General features: G+C 40.4%; 1 protein-coding gene across 3 annotated transcripts in view; it reads left to right on the top strand.

Annotated features, from left to right (window-relative positions):
- USP45 (ubiquitin specific peptidase 45) overlaps window positions 1-19739 on the top strand; it is a 2611314-nt gene that overhangs the window by 2019683 nt on the left and 571892 nt on the right. For all 3 annotated transcript variants that reach the window (XM_044065122.1, XM_044065103.1, XM_044065112.1), the window contains exon 11: window positions 13717-13808. In XM_044065122.1, coding sequence (XP_043921057.1) covers window positions 13717-13808 — 92 coding nt within the window. The remainder of the gene's footprint in view (window positions 1-13716; window positions 13809-19739) is intronic.

The raw sequence follows: 19739 nt of genomic DNA on the forward strand, positions 1-19739 counted from the left end.
TTACTGAGAGGGTTATTTAAACTGTTTCTTGTGAATGAAGTACTTGTATCTGATGAAGTTCAACTATTTTGTGTGGACAAAAAGTGCTTTATAATAAATTAATTTGTTGTTCCAGACGTGGTGTCTTATTCTTTGGGATTTTGCAGTGTGTTTTCTTGTGTTTCATTGGAATAAACTTCCCACAGACAAGGACAGAAAGACAGTGGAGCACATTGGCAAAAAAGTTTACACTTCTGCTACCTTGGCCTTTAGGGCAGTTGATGCATTTACCTAAGTATGCCCTGGCCCTTTTGACTCAGGTCACCAAGCTGTTGGCAGATCTCCCTGACTCACCTCCCAAAGCTCAAATATCTAGCCTCATCTCATTCCTCAAGTCACAATACATTCAGTTAGATGCAACTATGATGCTGCAGAAGCCTCTGCCAGATATGCAGCCTCTGCTTCAGTCTTTAGAAGATACTCATGGTTAAGACTACAACCCTTGCCTGATGTTATTACGGCCAAACTCCTGGACACTCCCCTGGATAACTGCCCTTTTTGGGACTAAAGTTACTGAACTGTTCAAGACCCTTCAACAAAAGGGGAAGGAACTCCAGGACCTCAAACACTTGCTTGTCTCCCCTATCCCCAAATTTCATAGGAACTACCCCTCCAAGACCCAGTTCATTAGGAAACACTCTGCTCCAACTCCGCATTCTAGGAGCAGAAAGAGCACCAGGAAACAGCAGATCCCTTCCAAGCCTGCTCTGACTCCTGTCCAGAAACCTAAGTTTCAGGACAGGGAAGGTAGCCTGTGACTACCTGCCTTTGCTGCTCATCCCCCCAGACTCCATTCCCCTGTTCCTAAGGCTCTCTCACTGTCTTCTAGTTTGGCAAAGCAATACCTCAGACAGGTGGGTCTTGTCCATTATAGAAAAGGGTTATTTCATGATCTGGATCATCCTCCCTCTTTAAGAGGTATCCCACATCCACCCAAAGACCAGCGTCCCCTTTTCCAGCCAGTCATAGACAGTCTCCTTTCTCAAGGTATCATACAACCCGTCTCCCTGGCAGAAAAGGGAAAGGGCTTTTACTCCAGACTCTTCTTAGTCCCAAGGAAGGATGGACCATGGAGATCTATCCTGGATCTCTCCCACTTCAACCTTATCTTACAAGTACCCACCTTTTGTGTGCTTACTCTCCAGACCTTGTTTCCCTTGGTAATGCCTCAGGGATTTCTTGTCACTTTGGATATAAAGGATGCCTACCTACACATCCTTCCCTGTAAGGCCCAACTCAGGAAAAATTTAAGTTTTTCTGTGGGTTCCTCATATTTTCAGTTTTCTGCTTTGCCCTTTGAACTTTCTACAGCTCCAAGGGTATTCACCAGGTGTCTGGCTCCAGTGATTACTTATTGCAGGGTCTAAAGGATTCATATTTTTCCATACCTGGATGACATCCTGGAGATGTACACAGATGTCTTAGATCTCAGCTGGGGAGCTGTTTTGGGCAGCCTGAGGGTGAAGGGTACCTGCTCAGACACCTTCAGGCGGGAGCACATCAACATCAGGGAAATGAGAGCAGTCTTATTTGCCTTGAGAGCCTTCCTAAATATCCTAAAACAAGGATCCCTGAAATTGTTTACAGACAGCACTGCAGTTTTATGATATGTGAACAAACAGGGGGGCACAAAATCCTACATGCTATGCAGACTTGCATTCCAAGCCTGGAAACTGGCGGCCCAGCAGGGAGTCACCCTGCAGGTAGTGTATATCCCTTCAGCACAGAACACTCAAGCAGGCACTCTGAGCAGGTCCAGGTCACAATCCCATGAATGGATGCTACACAGGGATGTTTTCATGGACGTTTTCCACTAGTGTGGTACACCACAAACAGATCTGTTTGCCTCCTCTCTGAACAGACAACTACCAGTATTTTGCACCAGGCTACCCAGTCCCCTAACAAGGGCAACGGATGTCCTTTCAGTCTTATGGAAGGGACTGTCCTACTGAAAATCCAGTGGGACAAACCAAAAATCTTGTTGGTGACTCTCTTTTGGCTAAGACAGCATTGGTTCCCCCTCCTTCTGCATTTAGCCAGGGTCAATCATCACAGGTTACCTCACACAGTGGACCTTCTCACACAGGACAAGGGATTCCTAATTCATCCCCACCTGGAACCTCTAAACCTGACTTTGTGGGTGATAGAATTTTGATCCCTTACAGACACCTTTACACCAAGGACGTGCTAAGAGTCCAGCAGGAGGCCAAGAAACCTAATACTAGGAGATCTCATTTGTCTAAATGGAAAAGATTATCCATGTGGTGTGTACAAATACAGCTGGTCCCACTTCAAGGTGAGGTCCCCTTAATCTTTGTAAACTCTTGCAAACAGGGTTGGCATATTCCTCAGTTAAGACCCACCTTGCTGCTATTTTGGTTTTCTGCCTCTTCACCCTCCTCTAGCATTCTGTCTTCCTGCAAAGTTATTCCTCAAGGGAGTACTGCATCTCAGGCCTCTCAGGAGGCCAGTTCCACCTCTGTGGGACCTGAACTACATTTTAGAGAAGCTCACAGTAGCCCCCCTTTAAACCAGCATGTAAAGAATCTCTGAAACACTGTACTTGGAAAACTGTACTCCTGGTGGCCCTGACATCAGCCAGAAGAGTGTCAGAGCTTCAGGTCATCATGACAACACCTCCCTTTCTCCTCGTCCACAAGGATACAGTGACCATGAGGACCAACCCCTCCTTCATGCTCAAAGAAGTCAATGAGCTATCCTTAAACCAAGGTATTCACCTGCCCACCTTTTTCCCACATCTCCAGAATAACAGTGAGAGAGTCTTAGATTCCCTTGATGTTCACAGACAGTTTAGACTGTACCTTACCAAGGCCAAGTCCATTAGGAAATCAGAGCAGTTGTTTGTCTCCTTTCACCTCAGAGCTCTGGGAAAAGCGGTGACAAAACATGCCATTTTTGCCTAGATTTCCATGGCTGTATCCTTTTGCTACACCTACCATGGAAAACATGTAAATTCAAAAATTAAGGCCCACTCCACTGGGCCATGACTTCATCTGGAACCTTCTTTAAAGGACTGGACACTGCTTCCATTCTAGAGGCAGCTACACGGAGATCTGTCCATACCTTCACTTAACACTACAGACTGGATCACATCTCCAGATCTAGAGTGGGATTTGCTAGGGCAATCCTATGTGGTTTCATAGAAAACAGTTCCATGCCACCCCCTCTTCTTCCATTTGAGCTTTGGCACTCACGCAAGGGTTTTAAATACTGCAACATGAGATTAGAAGGACATAGAATAGTTGTGTAAAATCTTACCATAACCATACATGGCCTTCTCTTCCATGTTGCAGTATTCATTCCGTCCCTCCTACCCCTCTTTTCAATTAAAACTATCCCTTCTTGGATGACACAGGACTTATACAGCTGTCGTGGGACTGGGGTCTGACTGGGGTGTTCAGTTCTGAGGAAAAGTATGTGCAGACATCACTTTTATGGCCTGTGCTCCCTCAGCCAATGTCAGATGTCCCACGTACCTAGCAGTGACTAGAAGCTTTTGTATACTGCGAGGATGTTCAGGTAGCTAGCAGAGGATAACCCAAGGGTTTTGAATACTGCAACATGGAAGAGAAGGACATCTGTGGTTATGGTAAGATTTTACACAACTATTCTTTCTACTGAACATCCTGAACACAGAACTTGGGCATTGAATTTTACAAAAAAATATGGACCATATCTGTTCATTACTTTGACATATGAAGCATAAGTGAATTGTTTACGTATGCAGGGCCCTTTTGGAGGCACTCCCATAGTACCCAAAACAGATACTACAAAGGGTTGACTTTTGGCAACATTCTGGCAGCAGTCAAGTTTGGTTTATTCCATTTTAAAACTCATTAGGTCTTCCAGACACTTTGGTTAGTTGATGTAATAGGCATTTATATTTTGCTTCTGGCAGCTAAAATAATGTTTTGCATATTCTATTTATTTGGGATGCTGTTATTTAATTACAAATTCTCAATAAGACTCGCTCCAGGTCCATTGGCAGACCCTGTAGAAGCAGATCTGATGAGGCCATTAGTGAAAGTGTAGCAGAACCACCCACAATATTAACTGGTATTATTGGCAAAAATATTTCCCGTGTGTACTAGAATTTTTATATCTCAAGGACCATCTTTGTTTAGAACAGAGTGATTGGATTATAATGAATCCTGAGCTTAAAGGGTTAAGGGAGAATATTCTTTGTAAGAGGCATTTCTCATGATGAAGCTCTGAAAACCCATGACACTCCCTTTCCCTTCCCCAGGGAGAACACACACGGGTTGGGCAAACCAGAGGGACGTCCCATTTGCATGTATATAAAATTCCGTGAAACTCTGTGATCAAATAAAACTAACACAGCACTTATCTGCCTTAACACCAATAAAGAACTTCATGTGAAGAAGCAGCCTCTTAAGATTTTTTGATTCCATTGCTTTTAACTACTTCAGCCTCCTACAAAGAGCAGGTGCAGGACTCTACCGACTTTGGACGACTTACAGCAAAGGACCTAGGTGTTTGATGGCTTGACACTTACTGCATCTCTCCTCAAGATCTCCACCCTAAAGCTCACACAGCAAGTAGAAACACACTAAGAAGAGATTCAGACCATTGACTGTCTGACTAGCTCTCCTAATGGTGGGTGTAATGCTTTGGTCTTTTACTTAGTGTGACTTGCTCCTGGACCCCCAGAAACCGAGATTGTCAACCGTCAGGAAAAACCTGCAACTGGGAATCACCGTTCTTATTAGCTTTGCAATATGTGGCCAAAACATGGGATAGTATTGAAAAACTTAACCAGGTCCAGGTATACAGTATATACTTTGTCCATTATCCATTGTTTCAATTACAGCAAAAGAAGGAAGAGGAAACAGTGGCAACTCTGACACAGTCGATGTTGTGGAGTGATAAGCCAGTGAGTTTTTATGTGAAAGAGCAACGGATGACACTGGATGAAGCTGAAGAAAATATGTCACAGGGGGATGTTCTGGAACTTTCTGTAGATGCCTGCAGGAAACAGAGAAACAAAGAATTTGCCCTTAATTTAGAAAAAAATTATCTAAGGGAAGAGTTGTTTAATTTAATACTGATGGATAGACATATTAAGATCAGAGAAAGAAATAGATCAGAGAAAGTCAATAAGATTCAAAATGTTGGAAGTTTGATAAAACAAATGAACACAGTAATCAAGACTATTCACAGAAATTCATATGATATAACAGAAGTAAATAGGGTGTATCACTGTGTAGGTAAATTAACAACAGATAAAGTCTTGCCACAAAAACATAAGGCAGTAAAGGAAAGGAAGGGAATAAATCAAATGCCATTGTGGGTATTTTTTGTACAAGAAGTATCACTGTTAAAAGGGTACATAAGAGGTAACAGATCAACAAAAATACTTAGAAAGATAGATGTGATAAAAGCAATGCTCAGTATCAGAAGAAACGAGGCTCTATCATATACTATTGCAAATAATACGCTAAAGATATCAGCACAGTCAGAAAAACTTAGAAGGTATGCAGAAAAATATAAAGGAAAAGTTCAAAACTAACCAACTGATATTGCCAACATCCTGGCAGATAGGTTCAGTGCTAACTTTACCCCCCCCCCTCACCCCCTAAAGGGCCCATATCTATACAGGAAGAATACAGAGTCCCTGTAATCACAACTACGCAGGTGAAAGCTGCACTCTCTAAAGCCAAAAACACAGCATCCATGGGACCGGACAACATCCCAGGCTGCGTTTTACACGAACTTCAGAATGAAATGGCTCCCCACTTAAGCACTATGTTCAATAATAGCCTCGCATCAGGCTTTGTGCCCACTGAATGGTGCACAGCAACAGTTATCCCACTCCACAAAGGGGGAGCCACCACTGATCCCGGGAACTATAGACCTATTAGCCTGATGAGCCTGGTCTGCAAAGCCATGGAACATATCATCATGGAACTCATAAACCAAGACATTGGTAACCTCCAAACTCTGGATCCCACCCAGTTCGAGTTTGTGAAAGGCAGATCATGCCTCCTGAACCTGATCGACTTTTTTGAGGCAGTCACCAAAGCCGTAGATGAGGGTAAAGTGGTTCACACAGCCTATCTTGACCTCGCCAAGGCTTTTGACACCATCCCCCATTCTGGAATTATAGCTAAACTCAATAAACTAGGCATAAATCCCTACATCACAAGATGGGTTGCCAACTGGCTCACTGACAGAACCCACGCTGTAAAAGTTGCAGACTCCAAATCTGACCTCAAACCAGTGACAAGTGGAGTACCACAGGGTTCCGTCTTGGAACCGCTCCTGTTTGGTATCTACTTCTCTGAAGTACAGGCTAACAGAGAAGGCCTCTGCCTAACGAAGTTCGCAGATGACTGCAAACTAGGTGCCATAATCAAGTCCCCAAATGATGTGAACATCCTACAGAAGGGCCTCTCTGAGACAGATGCCTGGTATCAGAGCCATGGCCTCAAGCTCAATGCCAAAAAGTGCAGTGTCATCCCCTTTGGTAAAAACTCTGTACCCATGAACTACCACATAGGCAGCAATCTACTTAACACCGAATGCGTGATAAGAGACCTTGGGACCCAGGTGGACAGTAGTTTCTCCTTTGATAATCACATCGCCACAGTAGTCAGGAAGTCCTTCTACGTGGCACACCTCATCATAAAAGGGTTCTCTTCCAGGAAAAAAGAGGTCATCGTTACCCTCTACTCATCACTCATTGACCCATTATAGAGTACAATGCCCCTTTTGGAATGTACCTCACAAGACATCTGCAGCAGCTGGAAAGGCCACAGAAGTACCTCACAAAGAGGATTACTGGACTCAAACAAATGCTCTACACTGACCGCCTCAAAAAACTCCAGCTTTACTCCGTAGCATATCGCCTACTCAGAGGTGATTTCTGCCTAACATATAAAGCTAAGTCAAACCCAGAGCTGTTGGACATGCTACACCTAAAGAAATCCCAATCCCTCCGAGCTACACGCTCTAGGGACCTAAACCTTGTCACCACAATAAACAGGACATGCTGGGGGGATAGATTCCTATCCCAGAGACTTCCCATACTCTGGAACAGGCTACCCATCTATGTCAAGCAAAGTTCTTCATTAGCACTCTTCAAGAAAAATCTTGATGAGTGGAAGGGTAATAGGAAATACACCCCGGGGATCACTTCTGTGTCTCTGCTCGTCAGTGGCACAGGAAAATAATTTTCTTGGGTGGCGTAAGCCAGGGAACCTTGTTGGCTAGGCTTGCATAGGCCCTTGGGCCGATAGCCTAGTACCTACCTATGAACCTAAAATGAGCAGTTCATTGATGACCCAAAAAAGTTTTATAGAGAATTGAGAAACAAGAGAAATGGAATATAATTACAAAGAAGTAAACATGTTTTGGAGAAACATCTGTGAAGACCCTGTGGAACATAAAATGCTGAATGGATAGAAGTAAAAGAAATAGTGAGAAAGTTCAAATGTACAGGCTATGCAATGGCATGAAGTAACTGCCAGAAAAATTGAAACAAAATTAAGAAAAGCTCCTAATTGGAAAATCCCAGGCCCAGATACAGTACCTAACTTCTGCCTAAAAGTATTAACATCTTTACACGAAGATTTAGCCCTGAGCAAGAACTATTTATATGCTCATCCCAAACAGACACCAACCTAGTTAACGACAGGAAAATGATACTCCTTTAGAGTGAACCTACAAGCTATCCTAAAAACTATAGACCAATAACTTGCCTTCTGATGATGTATAAACTATATACTGGCATAATAGAATTTATAAGCATTCAGAAAAAAATTATGGCAATACAACAAAAGGGTAATAAAGTCAAATGGAACAAAAGGTCATTTGTTGTTAGTCATTATTGAGAATTGTAAAAAGGGGGATGGACTACAAAAAAAGCATCTGGCAGCATCCCACATTCATGGATAAAGGAGTGCTTACAGATGAATAAGATACACCCTACATTGTTAGACTCCATTACAGTGGCCATGAAACAGTGATAAACCACTCTGCAGCTAAGCCATGATAAAGGACAAATTATTATCCCAGGGATAAAAATTCAAAGGGGGATATTCCAGGGTGACTCTTATCACTGCTGCTCTTTTGTCTTGCTCTTAACCCATTAAGCTTTCTTCTTGACAGATTGGGTCATGGTCACAATTTGACTCCCACAAAATAGCAAAGTGTAAAGACTTATCTTCTTTTTATGGATGATTTTAAACTGTATAGCTCATCAGTTGAGGAACTGAAAGCACAACTGCAAGTAGTCAAAACTTTCTCAGATGATAAAAAGAATGTAATTTGGTCTTGATAAATGTGCAAAAGCAACCTTTAAAGCAGGAAATCTGCAGCACCAAGATAGTATCAGTCTGGAGCAGGAATGTGATATAAAGGAACATGAGTAGGAGGGAGTGTATAAATATTTGGGAATTGATGAAGGATCAACGATAAACATGAACAGATATGAATAAAACTTAGGAATATTTTAGAAGACTAAAATTAATACTGGAAACAACCCTGACTTCTAGGGACAAAGTCCAAGCTATATACCAATTTGCTCTTCCTGTTCTAACTTAGTTTTGGGGTGATTGAGTGGCCCCAAAAGATATTGGATCACTTGGACAAGAAAGCAAGAAAAATGCTTCATGTTTATCACATGATTTATAAAAATCAGTGTATACCAAGATTATATATTCCCTATTCTGAAGGATATATTGGCCTTCTCATAAATGATTACATATATAGATCTGCGGCCACAGGGCTGCATACATATCTGCTGACCTCACAAGAGCCAAATGTAATGAAAGTTTTGAAACATGACAAAAAACAGTCTAGGATGACTTCCCTGTTTAGTTTAGCAGAAACATATCAGTGTTAAGAAGGAATGGAAGGCAAGCCAGTAGAAGACAAAACATTCGGGCAGCAACCAAATGTGCCAAAAAAAAAAAAAAAAAAAGGAAGAATATAAGGAGAATGATCAGATCAGAAGGCAAGAAATATGTAAAAGGCATAAATATAATTGCAAGTACAGAAAACTCCTGGAACAACCTCTTGTCAATCAGGATTTGATGCAGTAACAGTTAAGGAGAAATTAATTTAACCCAAAAGATGAAAGTTTAATATTGGTGTCCCAGGATAGTGGACTATGTACACATTGGTTTACAAAGTGAGCATGTCAGAGAAACATAAAATGTAGGTTTTGTAAAACAGTTGCACATCTTGCTGCTGGATATGATACACTAATGGCAGAGGACCTGTGTACAGAAAGGCATAGTAATGTTGCAAGACTGTTACATTGGGGATTATGCAAACATTACATTATTGAAGTAGCTGAGAAGCACTGGAAATATGAGCCACAAAGCATTATGGAAAATGAAAAAGTTTATATTACATGGGATCACCCAATACCAACAGTTCAAAAAATAGACAGAGAAAACCAGATGTAGTCGTCCATGAAAAGAAGACAAAGAGATCATCGAAATTGCTACAACCAGTGTTTACATGTCTTAAGTATAGAGAGAGACAAAGTCTTAAAATACCAGGATTTGCAGGCAGAAATGAGGGTAGTGTGGAAGAAGGATACCCAGACAGTTCCAATAGTAGTATGAACAATGGGTTTGTTAAAATAATTTACAGTTATATTTTGATATGCTACTGATACATGGAACTCTGTACGTACTGAAGAAGTATTCAGTTCTGGGCACATTGCGGGTGCTCTGAAGTGTACTTTTGGCTAACATCAAAGATTGAAACAATATTAATTTCATGAACCTTAATAATACTTTGATTTAGGAATGGGGTCCATTCCTGTCATGATATTAGAAACCCAAAAGACTAGGAGAAATTAAAATTGGAGGTTCCTCTGGTTCTCTCATTTGTGTGATCTGCTCCATGCTGGGCTGGCTTATTCTTCAGTAAAAGCTCATGTATCCACAGTCCCTGCTAGTCTGCCCTTGAATCCTCCATTAACCTCTAGATTTGAGGTCAAACAATTTTTAAAAGGTGTCATTCACTTCAGGCTTCCTAGAAAGCCTATTCTGCCTTCTTTTTTTTTTTTTTTTTTATTTTTTTTATTTTTTATTTTTTATATTCTGCCTTCTTGAGACCTCAAATTGTACTTGAAAAACTGGCTCTGGTTTCTTTTGAACCTGCTAGTTCAGCTTCCTTGCAGCATTGTTCTTGGAAGACTGTTTTTTTGGCTCTTACTTAACCAAGAGAGTGTCTGAATTTCAGGCTCTCATGACTATTCCTCCTTTTTTAGTTTTTCACAGAGACAGTGTGTCTCTTTGAAATAATTCTTTTATGCGCCAGATGGTTAATGAGTTGTTCATTAATCAGTCTATTCTCTTTCCTTCCTTTCTTCATTCTTCTCACTCTGCCAGTGAGATGGTTCTTCACTCCTTGGATCTGCATAGGCAGTTCAGGTATTATTTAGATAAAACAAATGCAGTTTGCAAGTCTGAGCAACATTTTGTTTCTTTTCATTGTAGGAATTTGGGTATGGCCATTTCTAAACAAACCCTCTCATCCTGGATTTCTAAGCCATTTCCTTTTATTATTGTTGTCATGGCAAATGTCTTTCTTTGCCTGTAAAGGCACACTCTACCAGGGAGGTTACCTCACCTAGTACATTTTTCAAGGGTTTGGACACCAGTTCTATCCTAGAGGCTGCTACTTGGTACACTGTTCATACTTTCACTAAACATTATAAATTGGATATTATTTCCAGGGCCAGGGTGAGTTTTGCCAGGGCTGTTCTGCATGGGTTTGCAGAGAGCTCTCCAATGTCTTCCCCCTCCCAGCCTTCTTCTTAGCTCTTGTATTCTCCCTTATGCAAAGAATAATACAGTAGTCATATGGAAGGGTGTAGTACATCTTACCATAACAGTAGATGTCCTTCTCTTCACTGTTAAAGTATTCAGTCCCTCCATCCCTCCCTCCCTGTCTTTCCTAGCCCTTGCCTCTGTGCTTTGTTACCCTCCTGGCCTATGATCTCTCACTTCCTTTCTGGATGTACATGTTCTCTTTTGTCCCTGAGGGTACTCTTTTCCTGCTGGGGCAATTCAGCTCTGAGTATTTGCATCCGTACATCAACATTATGCCCTGTGCCTTGTGCAGGGAGCATAAGTGTGACGTACGGCATCTCTAAGATCTAAAGGCTCTAGTATACTGGCTGGGCTTTGGATTATCTTTGGCAGGAGATCCCTCATGTAAAGAATACTGCAACAGTGAAGAGAAGGACATCTACTATTATGGTAAGATTTTACACGAGTGTACTTTCCTCTCAAAGGCAAGTAAGAAACTGAATAAAGGGGAAGAGCTTCAAGCTTGTCTTGACTAGTGTAGGGATTTTAACCCTATGATCTTTTTGGATAAGAACCTTTAGAGTCTCTGTAATTGTCTGGCATGGTTAGTGAGGCACATGCTGGGGGTGGTACTGTACACAACTGGTCTGATTGGTACTAAATATACATGAGCAGTTACTTCTCTAGGAGTTAATAGTATTCCTTTGGAAATTAGTTGTGCTAACTAAAATGCTAGGTTAGGTAGACTTTACATTGACAAACTCAGTCTGATGTTTTCTGGGAGCAGCACTGCATTGTTGGAGGTAGGAAAGGAGCTCAAGCTGTAGGAGAGAGCTGATTGCTGTGCTGCTGTTTGCGATCAGCCCCATCAGTGAAGAAATGTCAAGATCCATCATTACTGTACATATATAACTAATATTTATTTATATTTAAGATGTTTCAGATGACATCTTGTAAAATGTATTCACAAAACCTTATTGCATCTAGAAGTAAGTACATTAAAACTTTGTCAGAAATTGAGTTGTTCAGACTAATACATGAGTGCTGCACATTATAAATGCCATTGCTAAATATGAATATATTTGAGTATTTGAACATTGACACTGCTGCTGTTTTATGACACATTTGTTTTGCTGCTGTTACAACACATTGTTCACATCTGGTTCTTGAGCAACATATTTTCATATAATAAATCATCATGCCTATACAACATGCACTAAGTCAGAAAGTGAATATGTTAAATACCCATTCCCCCAAATTCTCAAAAGGGGGCATTTTTCTTGTAAATAGATACAGCAACCGCTTGTGGTTCAGTACACAGTTTTGTGAGACTGGCCGATACTTATGTATTATCACAACCAGATTCCAAACCTGTCATCATTCTTCATTTTATGGAGAAAGGAGTCGTGTTTTTGCAGGGGTTGGTATGTTAACTAAGTGGCTGTGTCTGAGATTGGAGGCCGAGTATGTCATGATTTTAAACAAACTGAAACAATTGACTTTTAAGAACATACCACTATTTTATATGGCCGGACGTTAATAAATGCATCCTTTATCTCAGTTCTCAGCATGTTGTAAGCTATGTGACATAAACATGCATTTAATCTTTTTTTTTAGCTTACTATAACTGCTTCCCTTATTTTAAATACTTCAGGGAATAACATTCCTGTGTAATTCACAATCCTACAGCCATTTTCATCAGGGCGATGCCTTTTCACAGTCCTCATTCTCCCGTTTAGCTCAGTCCCCATTAAGTAGGTAAGAGTGAACCGGTAGACTGAAAGAAATTCAATGCACTCTTTAAATGATGATTAATATAAAGTGAGTTGAGTCTGTTTCTTTAAGACAAACTCATAAATCGTGAAAGATCACCTCCCCTTTTCAAAAGACTCTCCACGGTCTGAGTTTCCCTTCTGGGTCAGTAACGACTTTCAGAAAGTAATGGCATACCATGGCAGATTACAAGGTACAGCTGTCCCGGCACTGTGAAAATTAAGTTATACCCCGTGTCAGGAATTTTTATTTCCCTCCTCTTCTTTATCTCTGTCTCTCACTAGTCCCCCAGTCTCAGTTCTTCATATATTATTGGAGCTACTGTGAAGGGCACAGCCAAGAAGCTAGAAATGTGGCCCAGTTTGGAACCTGGTTGCGATAATATGCAAGTACTGATTGGCCTTCTCTGTCATGCTCTTAAAATTTATATGAATGCAAATCTGTATATGCAGTACACAGATGCTTTCAGGAGGATGTTGGATTTTTTTTTATGTATTATTAAACACGGGAATACTGTGTACAGCTTTAGAGCACGTATTACAGTTGGATGAACAGGAGGTACAAGAACAGAACAACCGGGGAAGCAGTAGTAGTATCGACGTTTGATGGTGTGTGCAGTTTTTTGCTTCTAGCTACTTGATTAAATACTTTATAACACGAGTATGATTACTTTATATTTAGACGATATATCATAGACCAGTGGACATGTGTATGCTTGGGGGGTAGCTCTGTATGAATCTGAATGTCGTGGCTAAATACTTTTGTCTTGTGTTGTGGTTGATCAGTGAAAATAATCCAAGAGGATCAGAAATTTTATGTGGTTTTCATTTTCACTTGCAGGTTAAAGAAGTCTCACTTGTTCAGAGTAGGATAATATATTTAGTGATTCCACGCATTTCATTTTCAGAAGTATTTGCATGTAGATGTAATGTGTAAATCATAATTACAATCCTAAACCTGCATATTTCTGGTCCTTTGTTTCTTGCATTCTGCTCTAGTCTCTAAACAATCAGCAGAAAAAGAGAAAAGCTTGCACCTTATTAAATGAAATAAAAGTAGTTAAATTTGTAATGTGAGCATTTTTTTCTAGCATATGGGAAAGAAGGTGTGAAGACAAACTTTGTGGATAGGATATTCGTTGGGGAAATAACTAGCACTGTCATGTGTGAAGAATGCGGACATGTAAGTACTTCAGCTGTGTAGCTTGAGTAACCGATTAATCTCTAACTGCTTATTCGTCATTACTTTATATAGGCCTATTTGTTTCATATATTCTTATCCAAACTCCATGAGGCTTCACTGGAACAATTATTTTAATAATTGCCTATGGTCTAACATTGTCACTTCTGTTCTGTCTAGTTAACACTGTGAGAGCACACACGGTTGGGCAATGTTATTAGCCCAAGGTATGCAACTCATTTTACCCCTCACTGGTTTATGATGATATCTTGCTAATCTAAATTATCTTACTTTACCCTACCTCTATCAGCTTCATGAGAGAAGTTTTAATTATAATTTCTGCATTTAATTAATCTTGAAATCCATTATTCTAACCATTCTTGGTACTTAAATTACAGCCTTGTACATATTTTTTAATAACACAACAAGGTTTAACTTCTTGCCACAAAATTATAATAGAAACATCTCATCATCTTATTTCTCTCCACTTCATCTCATCTCATCTTTTCGACTAATTGCCAGATAAAGAAAACTATTTGCGGCTTATTCTATTGCAAATATAGTTTAACCAAAACACTAAATTATGGTTCTAGAAACAGGTGTTAAAATCACCTTACTGGCTGAGAGAAGATAAAGGCCTGCCTGTTGTGCCAGGGCAGTTTGACCTGCTAACTATTATCTCTATGGTTCAGTTCTGTGACTCACTTGGCTTTCAAAGAAAAATAGTGTATTCATTGGTCTTAGGAGTCAAGCCCTCTTGGTACATATCTAAGTGAAAGCTGTGATTTCTCCTCGAACAATAACTCTTTTTCTCATTCTAATGTTTTTAATTTTAACTACTGCACTTATTTTATCAATAAGCCCCACACCCTTACATCACTACTGACATAATTATTATGTAAAAACCGCTGTTAAACCTTCCTCTTTTGCAAACATAGTCCCACTAATTATTTTTCTAGACCAAGGAATGGAAATTGTAACAGCAAACTGACAATGAGTAAGCTTTAACTTATTTAATATTCATATCAATTTTAAATTTGACTTTTTTTGTATTATATTAGTTGCCGTATTTGTTACATGATCAGTCCTAGAGTTCTCAATATGGTGACTTCAGGGGACTTTTGTTTGAAGTGCCAGCACAGCACAGGTAGTACACTCTCCTTTAGTGCAGAAGGCTGCGGGTTCTACTCCCATACCAGGAAGATCAACTGTGGTGCTGTATTCTTGAATGTGGTGTTCTTCAAATGCGATATTAAACCAATGTCCCGCCTGCTTGAGTTGGTGGTAGCTCAGTTGGGTGTAAATGATCCCACAGCACCTATTGAAAAGAAACGGGGAAGTTCCCTGGTGCTCTGACCAAATTTCCTCTAGTAGTAGAAATATCATCTTGTGTCTCAACCTAAATGAGGCTGCTAGCCTAGTGGGACTAACTCAGTCAACAAAGGATTAATACAATAAGTAAATATCTCTTAAGAATACAGCGGGACACAGTTTTATATCTAACTTATTCTAAGTCTGATTTTTCTTCAAGACATGAAGTGATTCCAGGTAGTGAAATGATGAACTTTTATTCAGCAGCTAGTCTGAAAGTGTGTAAGTATAGTATCCAAGTGTAAGTAGCACAGCAAAGCATATTGCATCTGTGCACGCAGTAAGACATGGATCAAGCCACAGTCTCCCACTCTCCACCCATCACACCATTGTCTGAATTGACCATGCTGGTAGCTGCACAGGAGGAGGCTGCTTACTGCTTTCTAAACCATCCATGCAATGCAATATCATTGCCTTGTCACCCTTATCAGAAGACCACAGCCCAAATTGGGTCATTATGGGTGTCTGTCTCCCCAGAAACAAATTTCTGACCATAGCTGTAGTCTGTGTTCCTCCTCCTGTCTTCCTCATAACTTTCCAGACTCTGTTACAAACAATAACTGGTCTCAACCAAACACATCCTTGTCCTGGGTGACTTCAACATTAACTTCCTTGGTCAAAACAAACACTTCCTTAATAGCCTCCTAGCCAACCATAGCCTGGGTCAGCTAACCTGACCTAACCAATTATTTCAAAACAGAAGCATGCTTTTAGATGGTCTGATAACAAACCAATCTCCTTTGTCAGCAACACAACTGCTCATCCTCCTGAAATTAGTAACTACTTTGCTTTTACCTTTAAATATGCAACAAAAAATGTATATGTGTGTGTGTGTGTGTGTGTGTGTGTGTGTGTGTGTGTGTGTGTGTGTGTCTGTGTGTGTGTGTGTGTGTGTGTATATATATATATATATATATATATATATATATATATATATATATATATGTGTGTGTGTATGTGTGTATATCCACCACTACTTTACCAAATCTATACTAATCTCACCAACAGCCCCCAAGCAGTTTGAGTCTGCCATATAGAACATTAAGTGGAAAACTCTCTTTTGTCTTTCAAATGCCAGCGATGCAGCTTCTTTCCTCACCAAAGCCATTCTGTGCATACAACAAATTTTTCCCTAAGGTTCTCCATTCACGTAGGGCCTCTCACTTATCATGGTTCAACTCACAATTCAACAGTTACTCAAGCAAAGAAACTTAGCTTGGTAAGTGTGGAAACAAACCCAGTGACCTCAAGATCATATCAACTACATTGGCCTACACAGTAAAGGTAAATAAGAAAGGTAGTTGTAGAGTGAAGGACATTTACCTGCACAGCAAGCAAGCCTCTACCTTCTCCAGCTCCAGAATCTTTGAAAGAAATCATCATCACCATCCATCCATGCAGAGTTGCAAACCATCTCACCACACATCAGTGCTTCTGATCTTGCCATTGAGTTCAGTTGCCCCACAACTCTTCTTCCCCCCGATCAGTCTAACCCAGAACCTCTATAATCATACATACCTCCGTTTCACCTCAAACAAATATCCAAGAAAGCAATTCATTTCCCTCTTCAAAGCTTCCTGAGTTCAGGCCCACCTGGTTCTGATGGTTTACTCTCCTGGTCCCTAAAAAGAAAAAAAAAACAGCTCATTGATCAATATGTACACTATGCCTTCATCTTGTCTCTCACTCAACAATCCTTCCCAGACTTATGGAAGAATGCAGTAGTCACATCCACCCCATAATTCTCTAAACCTTCTCATACTGCAGACTTCTGACCTATATCACTTCTCCCATATCTTGGCAAACTGCTCAAAAAGGCAGTATACAACTAACTTTATTCCTTCCCCAATAAATACATCATCTTTTCATCACATCAGCAAGGATTAACAAAAAAAAAAAAAAAAAAAAAAAAAACACAAAAGTACAAAATCCAGCCCTGCACACACTTGTTGACTCCACACTCACCAGCATAAAATTAAGACCTCCTTACAGGAGCTCTCTTTTGTGAAGCTCGCTAAAACCTTTCTTACTATTAATTACACACTCCTACTGCAATCCCTTGTACAGGCAAGTTTCGGTTCCTCCACAGTACAGTGGTTCAACAACTACCTTACCAATTGGACTGTCATCTCAGTGTCTCCACCTTACCCAGTGTCAGCATGAGTACAACAAAGATCCATCCCTTTCTAGGAACACCTCTAACACCATTTTGTACACTAATGGTATCATCTGTCATTCTGGTACCAACACCAACAGCATTCTTCAAAGCCCCGAAAACATCCTCAGTTGTCTGGAACCCTGACTGTCTAGCAAACACCTCACAATGAATCAGAGGAAAGCTAAAGTGATGTTCTTTGAGTTCTTATAAAAATAGCTAACTCCTCCCCCTTCCTACGTCTCTTTCATATGCAACACAACCTTTTGAACATGTAGCATCATTTCAGTACCTTTGGTAAGACTAGGCAATATTTTAGTGACACGTGGTTTTTCAACAGTTAATGTAGTGGACCTGTTTACAAGTATTTTTCATCAGACAGGTTTGGAATTATTCCATTCAGCAATAGTTGAATTTACCAAACTTAATGAACGATTGATCAGTTTCATTGTTGATGTTATGGATTTGATTTTGCCTCATACTTTTATTTATTTTGAGGGCGAATATTTTCACCAGGTGAAAGGTGTAGCAATGGGAGCAAGTTGTGCCCCTACCTACGCTAATCTGGTTATCTACAGCTGGGAAAGGGAATACATTTTCAAATCTGATTGCCATCATCACTGGCATTTGTTTTTACATTTCTTGGATGACATTTTTTTCTTTGGAAGGATTTTAACCCCATTTGTGATGAATTTGTGTCATATATTAGCCAAGCTGGCTAATTTTTAACTTTTACGTATAAACATTCTAAAGAAAGTATGGACTATTTAAATATGACTATTTACAAAGACATTAAGAAAACTGAGTTTGTTTCCAAGGTATATAGGAAACCCACATTTTCAAACAGTTACCTCAATTTTTCTAGTTGTCACCCAATTTTTTCTAAGAAAAACATTTTCAAGTGACAGTTGCTTAGAATTGCGAGAATGTGTTCTGATGACAGTGTTTTTCTCAAAGAGGCAGAGAAAGATTTTAAGATGTTTTAAAACAGAAACTACCCCCCTCCCCCAAGATTTTTTAACAAAAATTTAGGATGAAATGATTAATAATTGGGGTAAGAAATATAGAGCACTGCTAAGTGCAAAGTGGTCACAAACCAAGAACTGTTAACGAAACAAGGGGACAACAGTTTGATGTTAAGTTGTCTATCTCGCCTTCGTTCTTGCTGGTTGGGATCGGAGCCGATCCTCGGCTCTGATTCGGCCATCTTCAATAGCTCAAGCACTGTTTACTGGCTCGAGGCTACCCCTTATCCCATAATGCCTAGCGATAGCTACCCAGATCTCGTTTGCCGCTTCAGCTGCGAGGGTGTCGTTTTTCTGGCTCAGGCTTGTATATTTAACTTTTTGTGTAAATTCTTTCTAGAATTTAACTTTTCTAGTATCTTTCTGTTTTATTTTAGCAATAGTTTTGTTACTGCTGTAGTTAACTGTTTTTTCTATAGTGCCCCTTTTTTTGTAGAACTCGTTTAAATTAGAGAGTTCTCTCCACCCCTCCCCCCTTTCCTATTGTTTTTCTTCTAGGTTAGCCGTTTAAATTAGAAGCTGTCCTATTACCTTAAAAAAAAAAAAATCTTCATCTATATCCTTCTTAGATAGTACTAGTGTGCTTTTTGTGTCTAACTGAGTATTTACTCTTATTGTCTGTGTTAAATGGGTTAGTTTCCTTTTTTCCAGTATAGCATGTCCAAGGAAGCTAAGGTTTCTGGGTTTAAGAAGTGTGACTCATGCTGTCAGAAAATGTCTCTGACAGATAGGCACATTTCTTGCGTCTATTGTTTAGGCGCTGTGCACCTGCAGGACTCTTGTTATGTTTGCCATGCCTTTAGTCCAAGAGTCCTGCAGGAGAGGAAGAATAAGTTGATTCTTAGGGGTCTGTTAAAACCCCAGGATTCACCGGCCAAGAGCTCACAGCCAGTGAAATCCCCTAAATCTATTAAGCCATCGGCTCCACTTTCAGAGACGACTTCAGTACAGGATTTGCCTTCAATGTCGGTTCTGGCTGGTACCTACAAGACAACCTCCCCGTCGGCTCCATCAGAGGCTTCGGAGCCATCACGGAGCCACAAGAGGCTGAGGTCCCCTTCCTTAGAGTCTGTGCATTCAGCCCCTCGGTCTCCTTTACTTCAAAGCAAGTGTAGCCACGGATCCTCTCACTCCTCTCGATCCTCTAGGCTGTCAGATCATGATGTGGAGAGAGTAGTCAGTAGGTTGCTAAAGTTGCAGGCACTAGTTAAATTGTTGTCCAGCCGTCCTCAACAGGTATCTGCTCCGTCCACTTCTCTCGATGTTCCTCCTCCAACTCCAATGAGTTCAGAGCCGGAGTTCGTTGGCGTTCAAGTAGTCGGCTCCGATAACCATATACCCTTTGGTTCCGACTTCGGCTTTGATTCCCTTGGTGGTACCTTC

This window comes from Protopterus annectens, chromosome 1.part0 (assembly GCF_019279795.1).
Source record: "Protopterus annectens isolate FY-2018-M chromosome 1.part0, PAN1.0, whole genome shotgun sequence".
NCBI classification, from domain to species: domain Eukaryota; kingdom Metazoa; phylum Chordata; order Ceratodontiformes; family Protopteridae; genus Protopterus; species Protopterus annectens.